The sequence below is a fragment of the Patella vulgata genome, chromosome 3, assembly GCF_932274485.2.
Source record: "Patella vulgata chromosome 3, xgPatVulg1.2, whole genome shotgun sequence".
Taxonomy (NCBI): domain Eukaryota; kingdom Metazoa; phylum Mollusca; class Gastropoda; family Patellidae; genus Patella; species Patella vulgata.
Window position 1 is genome coordinate 47523074 of NC_065881.2, and position 15340 is coordinate 47538413.

At 30.9% G+C, this 15340-nt stretch overlaps 1 protein-coding gene across 6 annotated transcripts in view; it reads left to right on the top strand.

The window, feature by feature from the left end:
• Positions 1 to 329: 329 nt before the first annotated feature.
• The window catches only part of LOC126814846 (neogenin), an 88016-nt gene continuing 73005 nt past the window's right edge, over positions 330 to 15340 (top strand). For all 6 annotated transcript variants that reach the window (XM_050540242.2, XM_050540243.2, XM_050540246.2 and 3 more), the window contains exon 1: positions 330 to 608. In XM_050540242.2, coding sequence (XP_050396199.1) covers positions 515 to 608 — 94 coding nt within the window. In that variant the 5' untranslated portion in view covers positions 330 to 514. The remainder of the gene's footprint in view (positions 609 to 15340) is intronic.

Genomic DNA, 15340 nt, shown 5'->3' on the forward strand with positions numbered 1-15340 from the left:
ATCTTGTTCTTCGCAGAAATTTTTTTGACAGTCCCGTTATTTGTATAGCGGGCAAATAATTCGATCTGCATTTAATATAACAGTTTCTTTAATCGTCGAAGAAATAAATAATTATTCCTGTCGATATATTTATAAATTGTGTTAATTCCTTCTTCTTCTCTTGGAGTCTTACGTCCACTTCCACCTAAGGTGATATCGTAGACAAATTGTGTTAATAATAAACACATGGCTTTATTTATATCTGGAGATCACATGACAGACCATTACGCCCTCTAGCGATTGTTTACCATATGCAAATGAGACCTCCTCCATATATGGCGAATGACCCTCCGACCTCGTTTTGGTACTGAGAGTCTGCCATCGATCAATGGCGTGCATGTCTAGAGAGTAACGGTGAAGGTGTCGGACTAAGTTTTTGTGTTTTTATTCGGATTTCTACTTTGAAAAGTGCATCTATGTGGCTTGTAAGGAAATATAGGACTTATTGGTCGGAGGGAAAGTGAGTTTTTCCAATATGGAAGTTGGATTAGTGAGAAAAAAGAAGCGAAACGGACTGTACCTTGTCCAATGTTTGTGGCTTCTCGGGGTATTTGCTCATACTGCTAGAGGTAAGTTTTTATAGTTTTGAAGTCACTGTTTACTTGATTATACAAAGTGTAAAAATACTAACAACACAACAACATAACCCCTACTATTTAAACCTAGTTTTATCATCTTTTTACGTCTCTTTCACACACGTCCTAACATACCGAACAAAGTTGATGTCTTAGTCGTTTGAAGCGCTGATATTTTCCGTCCCATTGTTCAAATCGCGGTCAGCTAGGTTTCAACTAAGACATGAAAACGGGGAACGTCTTGGGGGGTAGGACATGTCATATATCGGCTTGTCGACACATGGAGAATGAAAATTACTGATATATTGTAGATCATTTTAAACCTTGATAACGCAAATGTTTGCCCAAATATTGTTTATGAATTACTGTTATCTCAGTTTTCAATCGAACCGATAAAAAAAAGACCGCAAAATGCAGCATGATGTCATGTACCGTTATGATCGAATAGTTTTATTTTTTCTTTAACTTTTAAAATCACAATTTTACTCAGAAAGCGCACAGCGGATTACTTACACCGAATCGGCAATAGCCTATTGTAGATTAGTATGGTTTACATGCAATTTATTTCATATTTGCCTGGAGTGGAAATATGACAAAATACTTCATATAAAAAACAACAAAAAACACGTTATAATATGGCTTTATGTTATGAAGCCTAACGCTTTATTCTTTATTTTATGTTAATGAATTTGATGTTGAACATAAAAAATATGTATTGTGCTAACACTAGTAACAGAATTAAATTACAAAATCTTTTTTAATGATGAGTTATTAATATCAGTATTTTATTACTGATATTGTATAATTTGACAATGGGTGCATCTACAAAGTGTATTCCCTTAGGTATATATGTATATCCCCAATACCTTCAATACACAAGATTGTATATCACTCTATAGTTAGAAATACACCCTTAAACCATGTACAATATACATGTATTATGCATCAATATACATAACTAGTGGGTATTACTTTATTATATTAATGAACTTACATCATACTAAATGACTTGTCTGCGATATCACTTATGTGGAAGCAGACGTTAAACACCAAGAACTACTACTACATACTAAATGATAACGTTGAGAGAATACTCTACGAAACGTCGCCTTAAATACACTAGTAGCTGTTTTCCATAAGTATGTGTTTTGTTACTCTATCCAGTTACTAAATGCCATTTAAAGAACATATCCGACATCAATATGGAGATGTGGCAGTATCCTATATCAATACAGTTAATAGATTAGGAGGTAAATATGTTAAGTCCAAGTGCAATCTTACTTTTCTGATGCGATGCAGAGACAGCAACATCATCCCCAAAGGTCTGCGTCTCAAGCCCCCGGAAGTGTTGGTGTAGGCCTTTGATCATGTTGTTGCTATGTATGGTTTCGGTTATGTTGTTGTATTTTGTCTATATATATTTGCCTCATACCTGTTTTACTGTATTAGCTTGATAACGTTGAGAGAATACTCTACGAAACGTCGCCTTAAATACACTAGTAGCTGTTTTCCATAAGTATGTGTTTTGTTGTTACTCTATCCAGTTACTAAATGCCATTTAAAGAACATACTAAATGATGTTTATACACCTTGTTATACATTGTGCTAATTTGATCATAGATAATACAGTAATAATGCACATCAAATTAGACATACAAAGTCTATTTCAAAATTTCTAATACAATGCAGCAAAACGGATCAAGTAACAGTGTACATGAATACAAGTCAGAGATACTGATGTGGATGGAAAATGAATATTGGTTTGATTAAAGTTGATGCGTTTTTTGCCAGATGGATAAAATATGTATCTTTTAAAATTTACACTGGTATAAGGTTGGGTCAAAATGTTGAGATATGATATTAATAAATTAGATAGTTTATATAAAGAACTCCAGCTACTTTTTCGCTAAGACTTCCAGAAATGAATTTATCTAGATTATGCAAATAGAAGGTTTAGGCATATGACCAGTAATATTCATTAGTAATAATATTAGACTGTTTCTGAAAATACCCTTTTTACTCAAAAACATTTGTCTACCCAACATTGTATTTGCATTGACTGAACACAAGGCTAAAGTCAACATCAGAGTATTGGAGAAAATATTTGCAGCTTATGCCAGTCAGCTCTTGCTTACATGTTCTCGGGTCAGTTTACATTTTCTTGTTCAAATGAGAATAACAGAAACTAGCCTTGTTCTTTTCAAGATTTTCTTTGCAAAACAATTCAGCAGTTGTTAAAAGTTTTAGACTTTTAAATCTTATTTTGATACTGAAACACTCCTCCAAATTATGATTTTAAAGTTTTCTTTGTAAAATCTATTACAGATATTTTAGCAAATAATGTACACACAATTTATTTGTTGATCACTTTAGGTTGGTAAATATTTTGATGAGTATTCTTGATCACAGCTAACCTTTATAAAGATACATTATTCAAGAGCATTTGCCTATTGCAGGTCTTTCATTTTAGGCCTTAAATGTCATAAATTATTAATTAGACCTTTATTAACATAAGACCATAATCAACTCCTGATGCCCTCGGATGGCTCCGAGTACAGTGGTTACGATCCATGTATGCATCTTGTCAAAGCTACAACCATTGATAATTTCACCCAGAATAAAGTAGTTTAAATAAACTTTTCAATATATTCATTTTGCATTATCTATTTTTGAACTATTATAGCAAGAACAACCAACTCTTTATCTAAATCTTACATAATGCGTCTTTAAGGAAACAAATTCAGTTTTGTACACATGTGTGCACATGTAAATAACTCACCATTGAATGATGTGTCATAAATCTTATCCCAACATTCTCATGAGAGAATTTTGTAAATTAGTTTAACCCATTTTACTAGATATAATATATTCATGTACCTCCATACATTGTTTGTCATACTCACTCTTCAGCATATTTGAGAAATTGACCAAAATCGGTTTAAAAGGTCACCATTTTGTATTCAGTGACTGAAATTGCTCCATGATCTTTAAGAGGTTAAATTGTGGCAAAAATTTTTCAATAAATGGTTTATTTAATTTTTTTTAAACTAACCATTTAGCTTTCAACTTTTGTGACATTTTGTTATTGTGTGAAAAAAAAATCTGATTAGGCCAGGTTATGGCATAATGTCACAATTTTCAGTCAGACTGCTTTTAAGATTGGTCCTACATGTAGTACTTTTGTTTGTTCTAGAACAATTTTTTTTATTATTATCCACACATATCTGTAAATTTAAATATAGTATATATAACTTTTGAAGTATTGAAAACATTTTTGTTTAAAATTATTATAATTTATAATGGGGTTAATACTTTTCAAGGGGCTACCGTTAGTGTTATTGATTTGGAGTGGTTAATGTGAAGAAACAAAGACTGAATTTGACATAGTTTATTGTGGTATTAAATAGAAATATAACACTAAATAATGAATGCTGACTGTGTACATGTATCTATTGTATTAAAGCATGGTATCTGCATTTTATCAATATTCAATGTGCAGATGATGACAACTTTCCACAAAGAATTTAACATATAAAATCAATGGTACGGGTTAATGGAACTTTTTTTCTGTTCATTGCACCATTGTATTCCTATTTGTCTCAATTTTTTCCATCATGAGCTGTGACACAAGGATAAAGTTGTCATGTTGGGCACCATATGTGGTGGGTGTACAGCTTGCTTGGCATATTAAAACATTTTCTGGGTCTGACAAGCTGTTAGTAAAGTAGTATCGATATTAACATAAATTATTAATATTTTGATACATTTACACCACCATTGATCAAATAAAATGAACTTTTCATCTTAATTTACAACATAATAATAGCTAAGTAGTTGCAAGTTGACTGACATATTTTCCAACCTTATGAACGATATCTATATTAAATACTTATGACATACGTCCATCTGTGGCCAACCGCCTTATCTAATTTTTGACCGCTGTGCCATGTGTCGATAAGTTCTGTTGCTAGCATAGTAAGTTGTTCTCAATGGAATTGCATCTTGTCAAGATAAAGTCAATAGTCATTAAAGTTGAATAAATTATAGAAATGCTTGCTGCGTTTATGATCTGTGTTTATTGTGTTTGTGTGAGAATCGTTGTTAGAAATTTGGACATCAAACAATAACTTAACGCCTCTGATCAATAATTCTAATCTGATAATGATGTTCAATAAGTTCAGTGAATCATAAAATGACTGAATTGTTATATCAGATATTTAGTCACAGATTAAAGACATTACGTAATGATTTTCTTTCATAGTAGTTGATTTCATAAATTTGATGATCTTTGCAATAGACCACTGAGGTTAAAAGAAAGGGAAATTTAATTGAGTTGAATAAAATACTTAACAGTTTCAACTATTTTTTGTTGAGAAAAAGCAAATTCTGTACAGTAGCATAGTTAACAATGGAAGTTCAGTGTGATACACAACTAATACACATAATATGATACTTGATCAAAGGATGGACTAACAAGGAGTGTATTAGCACCTGTTATCAATAGATAATTATAGATACATTATGTAAGATTTAGATACGAGCTGACCATTCTTTCTATAATAGTTCAAAAATAGATATTGCAAAATGAATATATTGAAAATTTCATTCAAACTACTTTATTCTGAGCCTCAGTTATCACTGTAGTTTTGATAAGATGTGTGCATTGATTGTTTATTATCATAACCACTGAACTGGTATATCCCAGACTTAGCCTCACTTCTCCATTTTTAAATTGAATCATTATATGGCCGAACCGTTCTAATATACTTAAAATGGGAGCCATCCAATAGCATTGAGAGTTGATTATGTTCTTGTCATGTTAATAATTTATGTAACATTTAAGGCCTAAATAAAGACCTGCAATAGGCAGATTTACATGTAGCTCTTGAATAATATGTCTTTAATTTATTGCTTTGATCCACATCTAATCATCTTTAACCTGTATTTTGTTTTGTTTTTGCATTATTTCACATTTCACCCAACATAACTGAAAAACAGAAACAATTGAATGTAAATCAGTTTATATACATTCATATTACATTATGATGTGCTTGTGTCCACTTTTTGGTGCCAATGAATAGGATTTTAGCTCCTTTAAGAGCTCATACATTTTGCACTATTGGTATTCAGTAACTTTAATACATGTATAAGAATTTCATCCTACAAATGAATAAGTCTGTGACACATCATTTTATTGTACATGTATGCCAAGGATACATTTGGTAAGATAAATTGTTAGAATTTTAAATTTATAAAATGTAAATTTATACTTGTAGATCCTGACATCTACATATGTTATTATCTGACCTATATTGTGAAATATGCATAAAATACATTACTTTATACATACATATTAATCAAATGCTGTAAAACTATACCCATCTTACAATTCAACTTGGTAGTTAGTTGTGTATGATATCGGTGGTGTGTAAAAATTCCACACAAAAAAGAAGTATAAAATACCATAGTATTAAAATCACAAATTGTGACAGGATGTTAATTTACCACTTCATTGCATTGTAGTCTATATAGGTATAATGTAGACCTTATTTAAAACTATTTTATTATTTACTTACAGTGAACATCTGCACTCTCTGACAGGTTGACAATTTGACATAATACTTGTCATGTCCTACCTACTGTGACACATTTATTTATATACATGTATACAGGAACCAACCCCTATATTTTTTAGTAATTTGGCTACTATTGGCTATTTTATGACCGGTTTCTACAATTGATGGAAATAATAAATCTTTATTAATAATCTCCACATGTCAATTTGGTCATGAACAGAATGTCAGTTTCATTCCATTGTTTGATGTTCACCTGTCATTTGAGACAAAGGTCATCATAATTTAAGTATTATTAATATGATTAAATTGATCACCTTGCACTAGAAGTATATTTATACTATCAATCTTCATTGATATATACTGACAATCTACATGTTAATTTAGAAATTAATTAAGATTTATGTTCTATTATTCCTTAGTTAAGGTATAAAGGCTTGCATGTATTTGACATACCTACAAAGATAATTTCATAAAACTATTATTTTTGCCACTTTATGAAAATTTTAGTAATAAGATTTTGTTCTAAGTAATACCCACATATGTACTATAGATAAAATATGTAGGCCCACATCCATCTTGTTTCTGGTAGATGCGTGGATTATTTTCGTCACAGGTTTATCGAACTAGCATCCGTCTTGTATTGCATAGGAATTGTTAGATAATTAATCTCTTGTCTCGTCATCTGAAATGGAATTCAATAACTTTTTGAAAGGAAACGGCTTTTAGTGTGCTTAATATTATATTTTGGTCAGATTTGATGGCGCCAAATCAGCAATAAACAAGAAAATTTATCATCATTTGGTTCACGTTTATGTGGTTCTAGGATGTCGTTTGATGATTTCATCATGGCGTTATTTATACATAAATCATAACAAATGGACACAATTTATGCAAACAGCCTGCTGGGATTTCCGCGGGTTACGTCCCTCTCCTTCCTGGATCCGGGGATTAATCACATTTACTGTCTTAGTCACTGAATTTAATTAGACATCCGTGCAGTAGTAGCACTAGCTGATTGGACATTGATATAGTTTGGCTAAATAGGTTTTGTGAATTGTAACACCAAGATCGTCACCAGGCTATTGGGTTGATGAAAATTAAAGGCGCACAGTTCATCTTGTCACATTCCTTTACGTGAAACAATAGACAGGGAATGCATTTGGGGGAGGCAAACCTGTGACTCAGATGTCTTTAATGTCCCATGAGAGCTGTACATATTTCATTCGTTGAAAAGACCATTCAATTTCTGTCAGATACTGTTTCAGGAAGAACGTCTAATTTTATTGGTTCTCTGCATATTTAGCGGATGGATTTGATGGAGTTTGTAACAAGATGAAGAAATTAATGGTTTTCCATGTCTGTCAATTTTTTCTATGCTGCATTAAAGTAGGAGACATTAAAGGTGGAATTATACCACTCATTTACAATTACTGCCAAAAACCAAAGAGAAAGGGAAATAATATTTAAAAAATAAGATGAATCTGAAGAATCACATAGAAATCAATACAACATTATGGTAATTTAATTTGGATCAATACATGTACCTTTTTAATTTGTGAACAGGGTTTTGGTATTGGAAATTTCTTGAACTGTCAGAAACAATGTGTACTATTTTAAATTGATTTGAATATGTCTGTTGTCAATAGCAGAACCCATTAAGTTTGAGTGATCCAGATTAATTAAAAAAAAGGATCTTATTGAATGCCAGGACAACATTTTGTTTTCAATGCAAAGTAGGAGGATGTTTATCTATGTTTGAATAATGTAAATAATTTTTTAACTTGGTAAAGAACTCAAGTGAATCTTTTGATCCCTAAAGAACTTCTACCCCCTTTTTCAAATTTCAACACATGACTTGTTTCTGTATCAAATCAATCAATGACCTTTCAACAAATTAACTGGAGCCATCAATGTTTTTAAACATATTTGTCTTCAAAAATGTCATTTTCATTTTTTTCAGTAGGACGTTAAACCCCATTTCATTTCATTTCATTTTCATTTTGGCAACATTCAAAGTTATTTACTTGTATATGCACAAAATTTCTTGACTTTGGTGGCCATGGTATTTTGTTTTGTATATTTCTGACAAGTATTGTGATTGTGTTTTCTACTAGATTCATAGCTAGAAATCTTGGCCATCTTTTTGATAGATGCCTATGTCAGATACAAATTTGAAGATTTTAGATACAGAATTTATATTTTATGCATACATTCATGTACCTGGTAGTTATGTTTTGATGTTTTGACCCATGTGTCTGTCATATTTATGATTTTTTGAATGATGTACATGTACATTCTGATTGGACACAGTTTTGACAACCAGTGATTGTAATTTATTATTTCCCAGGTAAAGGTTTCCTTGAAACCCTGCATGATATATACTCAAAATCAATCAGCTTTTAAATATAATGTGTTAAAATGAATTTGTCTTTGATTTTTGATGTTAGTTTATAGAAAAAACTAATATTAAGCTAAAAATGTTTTTTATTTGTGTTAGTTTATTGAAAAGTAATATTTCATTAAAGCCACTGAATGCATTTAAAATATGTATTTTCAGTATGAAAATAACTGCATGTGAAATTGATTCCATACAAATGATGAGGTACCTGATCCGTATTGACAAGATCATAAACACATGAATATATGTATATTTACATATATATAGCAAGTGATGAGATCTTAAATGTGAAATGGAATGGTAAACTTGATATTAATGATGTTTATTAAATAATTAAAGTTGCATACACGTACAAACAGATCTGAGATGTCTATTGAACCAGTTCGAAAGCTATAGTCTGAGAGAATTTGATTAGCAGTCTTCTGCGATTGATTCTGACTTTGATGTTTTAATTAAAGATGTTAGTTATCAAGTTTACATATTAAATCTACAAAAGTTGTTGATTTTCATTCCTTTCATAGACATGTTGGTAAATATTACATGAACATTGATTACCATATAAATTTAGTTTTTGCTTTCTTAGAAGTATCAAAAAAAGCATAATTGATGACTGGTAAAGTAAGTCAATGAGTTCATATCAAAAAAGAAGAAACTTTATTACATCAAAAGGTTATGTGTATACATAAATAATAAACTGTACAGGAAACACATTGTTATAGGAACACTAAGATGTACCGTTAAAATAGAATTATATGATAGGTAAACAAAAGCTTTTTTGAAGGAGCTTAATCTCTATTCTTTGGCAACTAGAAATGGACACAAATGCATCACAGGTCGCAGCTCATATAATAATGTAATATGAATGTGTATAAACTGATTTACATTCAATGGTTTCTGTTTTTACTGTAATTTCTAATCTGTTACGTAAGGCAAAATTGAGTGGCAGTCTTTGGCATCTGGTAATTCCAGTCTACACCGGTAGTATTCGCCTGTGGGCTATATTTAGCCTTGTTCATCAAATTGCTTCATGACAAATAGCGCTTGAAAGCATTCTGGCCCGGGATTTGTGTGCCAGTTTTAAAATTTCCATTTTGTCTTAGATATTGGATATCATGCTAAGATACCAAGATCAATGTTGATTTAAATTGACAAATAAGTCGTGTTTGCAATGCCTAAGACTCTGATTGATAATGAGTTAGCGACTTGCCTCCTTTAGTTCCACATTTTTGTTCAACATCAATATTTTGAATTATTGTGGATTATTATATACAAAATAGTACAAAATACAAAATGTTAATTTAAAAAAAAGTAAACTAAGGAACACATATATGTACATGTATTTGCACAGTCCTGATTAAAAGTTGATTCTTAATACTTACAGACTGTATGTCATTATCAATGTTTTGGAAATTAGAATTTCAATGAGATGTCCATTGTTAGTATATATACAGGTAATGTTGGAGTTTTCAGATCCTCTCAGTGTGATTGTTTTGGAAAAGGTGTCAAGTATTAGGCTCTATTGTTGACATCTCTGTCAGCACTGTAAGTCAATTTGTCAACCCTAATTACTAGATCACTGCTGGTTGTCTTACTGTATAATCTGTAGTTCCTGTACATGCAGATATGTATGCTGAAGACAAGGATGAATATTGTTATTAATGCAAATAACCTGTATAGATCATCTGTTGGTCTAGTTGGAGAAATATGTGATCTCATAACACATATTTATTCAATAGTCTAGATGTTGGTTTTAGCCCATAATAATTCTATGAACAATGCCAGCATATCACAGGAGTGACATCTGAGTGACACTTTTATAGAAAGGTCTAGGAATCTTGCTTAGTAATTACTTGTAAGAATGATGGGTTTCTCTGATTTGAATGATAACTTGCTTGTTATCTTTTAAGGTGCTCAATAGCCACTTATTCAGCTGTCATTTTAAATTTAAGGGTTCACTAAGTTTTTTTTTTCTTTGGTAAACCATTTGTTCTTTGACTTGTTTTACTAAATGTTTTACAACATATGTGTCCCTAACCACAACATAGGTGTTTTAGCATTAATAAGGTTCGTGTAGATGATCTTTACATGATATTGGCCTGTATTAGAATTAATGAAGTAATAAGTGTTTATGTCTACCACTGAGTAGTACTCCTCACATCTTCTGACACCAGTGTCTTTTATTGAATTCAAGAGTTTCAAGTATGTGCGAAGAAATGAAAAGCACAATGTTTATATAGCCAAAGCATTATAGATTCAGTCAATATTAACATAAGTGAAGAGGTTTTCACATGATAATGGTAACATGACATGACAGGTCAGTTTTATCCAATGGCTTACATATATACCATTGTGCCCTGAAAAGAAAACGAAAAACCCATCAAGATGTTTTCATTAAGAGTTAATCATTTCCAAATTCATCCTAGTACATATAATTAAAATATCTTTTTACCACCAATGTATTGAATAGAAAATTCTGACAAGATGATGGATTATAAGAAATGTTTGTTTGAATACTGATCAAAAAGCACTGGCAGATAGAGGTGACATGCAATAAATTGCTACAAATGGTGTTTTCTTTTTACAGAAAACTAATAGAGCAGCACGTCTGCCTGTTCATGTTTTACTAACTTAGTTTATTTTTGCCTTCAGCTGTTGGTAGAGAATGCACTGCTTTAAATACATTTAGTTTCTTTCAAAAAGAAACATTATTCAAAGTCAGCACAGTTTGAAGGTAAATCAATGTTTTGAGTGAATCGGGATAATTATATTGTGTACAAGGTTGGGAGGAATGAGGTAAAGAGTGTTTGTTGACAATGATCAGATAGACGTACCTATATTAGAATTATTTACAGCGATCACGGTCTAAGGGTCTGTTTTCAATTTCAATAGGATTGATTTGTGTGAATAGATTGAGAGAGAAATTGACTATTTTAGCCGGAATCAATAACAGACAGTGTAGTCGAGTCTGCAAGTGATGTAATAGGTGTTAGATTCGTCAGTTTAATGGGCTCTTTTTACGCAATCAAGCCATTGATACATTTAGAGGAAACAAGTAACAGGGTTCAAATAATCCCTTTATCACTTAATAGAGTGAGCGATATGTATCATGCCTACATTATAGTTACATAACTAGATAAAAGAATAACATCACTTTGATATATGTAAAATCCTGTTGGGGTGAATGATTTATGGCACTTTTCTGTCAAAAAAATATGCTTGATTTGTTTGTTCTTTATTTGTCTTTCTTCCCCCTCCCCCTAAATGTATCTGTTGTTAACAACAATGTACCAAATGATGATTGATCTCCCAAAATTTAAGGGAAATTTTTCTCTTTCCTGCAATGATACCTTTGTTGGTAAATGAATTGTTTGATTTTACTGGGTTGGTTGATTGTTTAGTTTTTTAATCAAATAAACAGTAAGAATACATGTAGCCTACATTTTGTGATGTAAGTGATTATAATGGTGTGTTTAGAGTCGAAGTCGAGAATTGATACCTTTTGTTTATTTGATATATCATTATGCGTCATCTTTACAAGGCGGTAATGTTTGTTTTGGTGCAATCTCTAAGGTTATTTCAGCTAATTAAGGTAGATATTTCAGCTAATTGAGGTAGATAATATCCAATAGAAGTAATGGATATACAAAGGCCTACAGTGAGTTACCAGTCTCAATGATCTAGTCTCCTACTCCTAGACATGAATGCCAACATTGAAAATTAGGAATCGAGCCTGAAAATTAGGGATAGAGCCAGGTTATCTCCTGAATTGTAATTAACATATTGACATACTTTGACATACTGCTCACTGCCTTTGATTTGTACAATATTTGTTTCCAATTGTTTGATAACTGTCGATGATTGAAAATGTTTTCGGTACCTGGAGTTGTATATTATGCTATTTATATTAAATAATCCTTTTTGCCTTTTAGGCTTAACTTACCTCCAAGTCATGGGAATCAAAGGGAGATAATAACTCATTTAAAGCCTATTCATTATACCATTACTTATAGCTAGCTATTGAATTGAAATTATAGTTCAAACAAGTTCCCTTTTCCTCTAGGTACATGTGTAAAGCTAAAGCACAGACTGAGCTTGCAATGTAAAAATAATTATATATGATCAAATGAAATGTTAACTGACTATGTTTGATTCAGTTGGCATAATGCACACTTGAAAACAGAACCACTACAAATAAAATGAGTAAATTGAATAAGTAATATACTGGTCTTGTATCAGCCATAAAAACACAACTGGTGATTAATTTATCAAATAATCTGAATAGATTTGATATTTGATAAGAAAATCAATATGTATCAAAATCACAGCTCGTGGCACAGTGTTTTATTTTTTCATGGTCACGATAGTTTGATGGTTTATTTCAAGCAAAGTCATATTGAACTTTGTATGAATGTAGAGTGATTTATTTCTTGTAGCAAAATCTATAATAATTTTGCGTTCTACATGAACAGCAATCTATATTATAGGTTTTTTGGCTTTCATTCTATTTGGATACCTCTCAAATATATAATTAAAATTATTTTGACTATGATGTAATTTGAATTGTGTACTTGTAGGTATTAGTTTAACATTTTGCAAGTTTAAAATATAGGCACATGTATGTACTGCTGCTCTAAATCTTATGTAGGGCCTATATGTATACTTAAAAACAAAAATACATCCAGTGGAAAAAAATAACCATATCTAACCACATATATGTTTATATCTAGTAATATATGCACATGTATGTACTGCTGTTCTAAATCTCATGTATATGTATACTTAAAAATACATATACATCCAGTGAAAAAAATCAACTATATCTAACCATATCTAGTAATCATGTCCTAGTTGAAATAAATTGCATATTTTTATAGAGATATGAACACCTGCAGACATTCTCCAGTGTACCTGTCATTAATCTTTCTAATGATGTATTTTTAAACATAGGCTGGTAGATAAAGCTATTGTTAATGCATATTCCACACCTGGACAAAGTACATTATATTCACTCAACATGAACCCAAATTAAAATATTTGTCTTCTTTTATCAGTACTTTCAAAGTTTTAATTAGCTTAATAAAGATACATTGGACTTACAGTCGACACACCTTGTATCATGTATTTAAAATCAAAGCCTTTTCAACTAATAATCATTAGAATGTTCAGCATTTCAGACAGCATTTGGGGTTTTTATAGTTTTAAGAAATTAATTCTTTTAACTTTTATCTTTTTAGTCAGCCCAGTTATTTTAATTTTGTATTTTACATAAGAATAATTGCTTTATGATATACTTAAAACCATTATTCTTATCTGTACAATTCTGACTTTTAATGGGCTTGTTTAACATCTTGTTTAACATATAGACAAAATATTTTGTTTTAACGGCTTTTAGATATCACATTTCATGTGTCAGCTACATGTACCGGTACATCATTAATTAAGACATACCGGGGTATTGCTGAAATGCCTTGTTCTAAAAAGAAAGTGAAATTTTAACATTTAAATTATACTTGAAATAAAGAAATATAGCAATAATATTATTTAACATACATTTATGTATGGAAGTGCAAACAGCTCTTTATAAAGTGTTCTTAATTCTTAGTTCTTTATATCGTCCTTAATTCTTAGTTCTTTATATCGTCCTTAATTCTTATTTCTTCATTTGTTGTCGTATTTCTACATTTTTATCTTAAAATTAACATTTGTGTCTTAAAATTAACATTCAGGACCATGAATTAATAACTAAGAATTGTTTGGTCTTCCATATTGATGTGGTTGGGCATTACACACATGTTAGAATATATGTGCTACATTAAGCACTTGTAAGATACATGTGTAGAATTTCATTGGTATATAAGGTAAGAAGACTTGATTACATCATAATACAATCACCATAATTAAATTTATTACATCAAGAATTTTTTTTATGAACTTTTAAGACTTTCTTCCTTGTCATGGTATTTGCAAGTTGTTAAGGGAGAGAAAGTAGCCATTTGGCAGCACTTAAATAGTGCCACCAAATGCATTACACAATTGATCCTTCTGATATAATAACAATTTTTTCAAATATTAATGTAAAAAAATTAGAATTTGTAAAAGGTATCATAAATATAGACAGTTGGCTAATTTGTATTCTATCTGTTTTAAACCCAATATACTGTTTGTAAATGTTTCATGCGAATTAGTAGTTATTGACCTATAGCATGAGAATAAATAAGAAAATCAATCTGATGTAACTTTGTGCATTACACATTTTTACATACCAGTATTTCAATATTAAATCTAGGCTTGGTAAAAATATATGATAAATAATAGGGTTCTTAATCCTGTGTAGAACTTAAAGGTTATCGTGAAGTGTCTTGTTTTCTAGAATTTTAACATAGCTATACCCAGAAAGAAAAAAAAAAGCAGTTTGTGCCTCACATGTTGAAAATATGGCAAAATATTTGAGAAGAAATAACATGTGTAATGAGCTGACAAGAAAAGGATTATTATAATTTGGCAGTAAATTAGTTTCACATTCTCTTACTGGGTTGTTGAAGGTAGATAAGTACTGTTTGATGTCAGATTTCCATTACAGTTTATCAAGGTACACCTACTGTAGGTTCACCTCTTGAAGTAATTAATCAGTAGATATCCCTGTAAAAATTCTGCTTTTCTTGACACAGTGAGAGAATATCTCAGCCACCCAAATTATGATGGTATGAGATCGATCTTCAGCTGTAACTTAAATAGGCCTTATCACTTTCTGT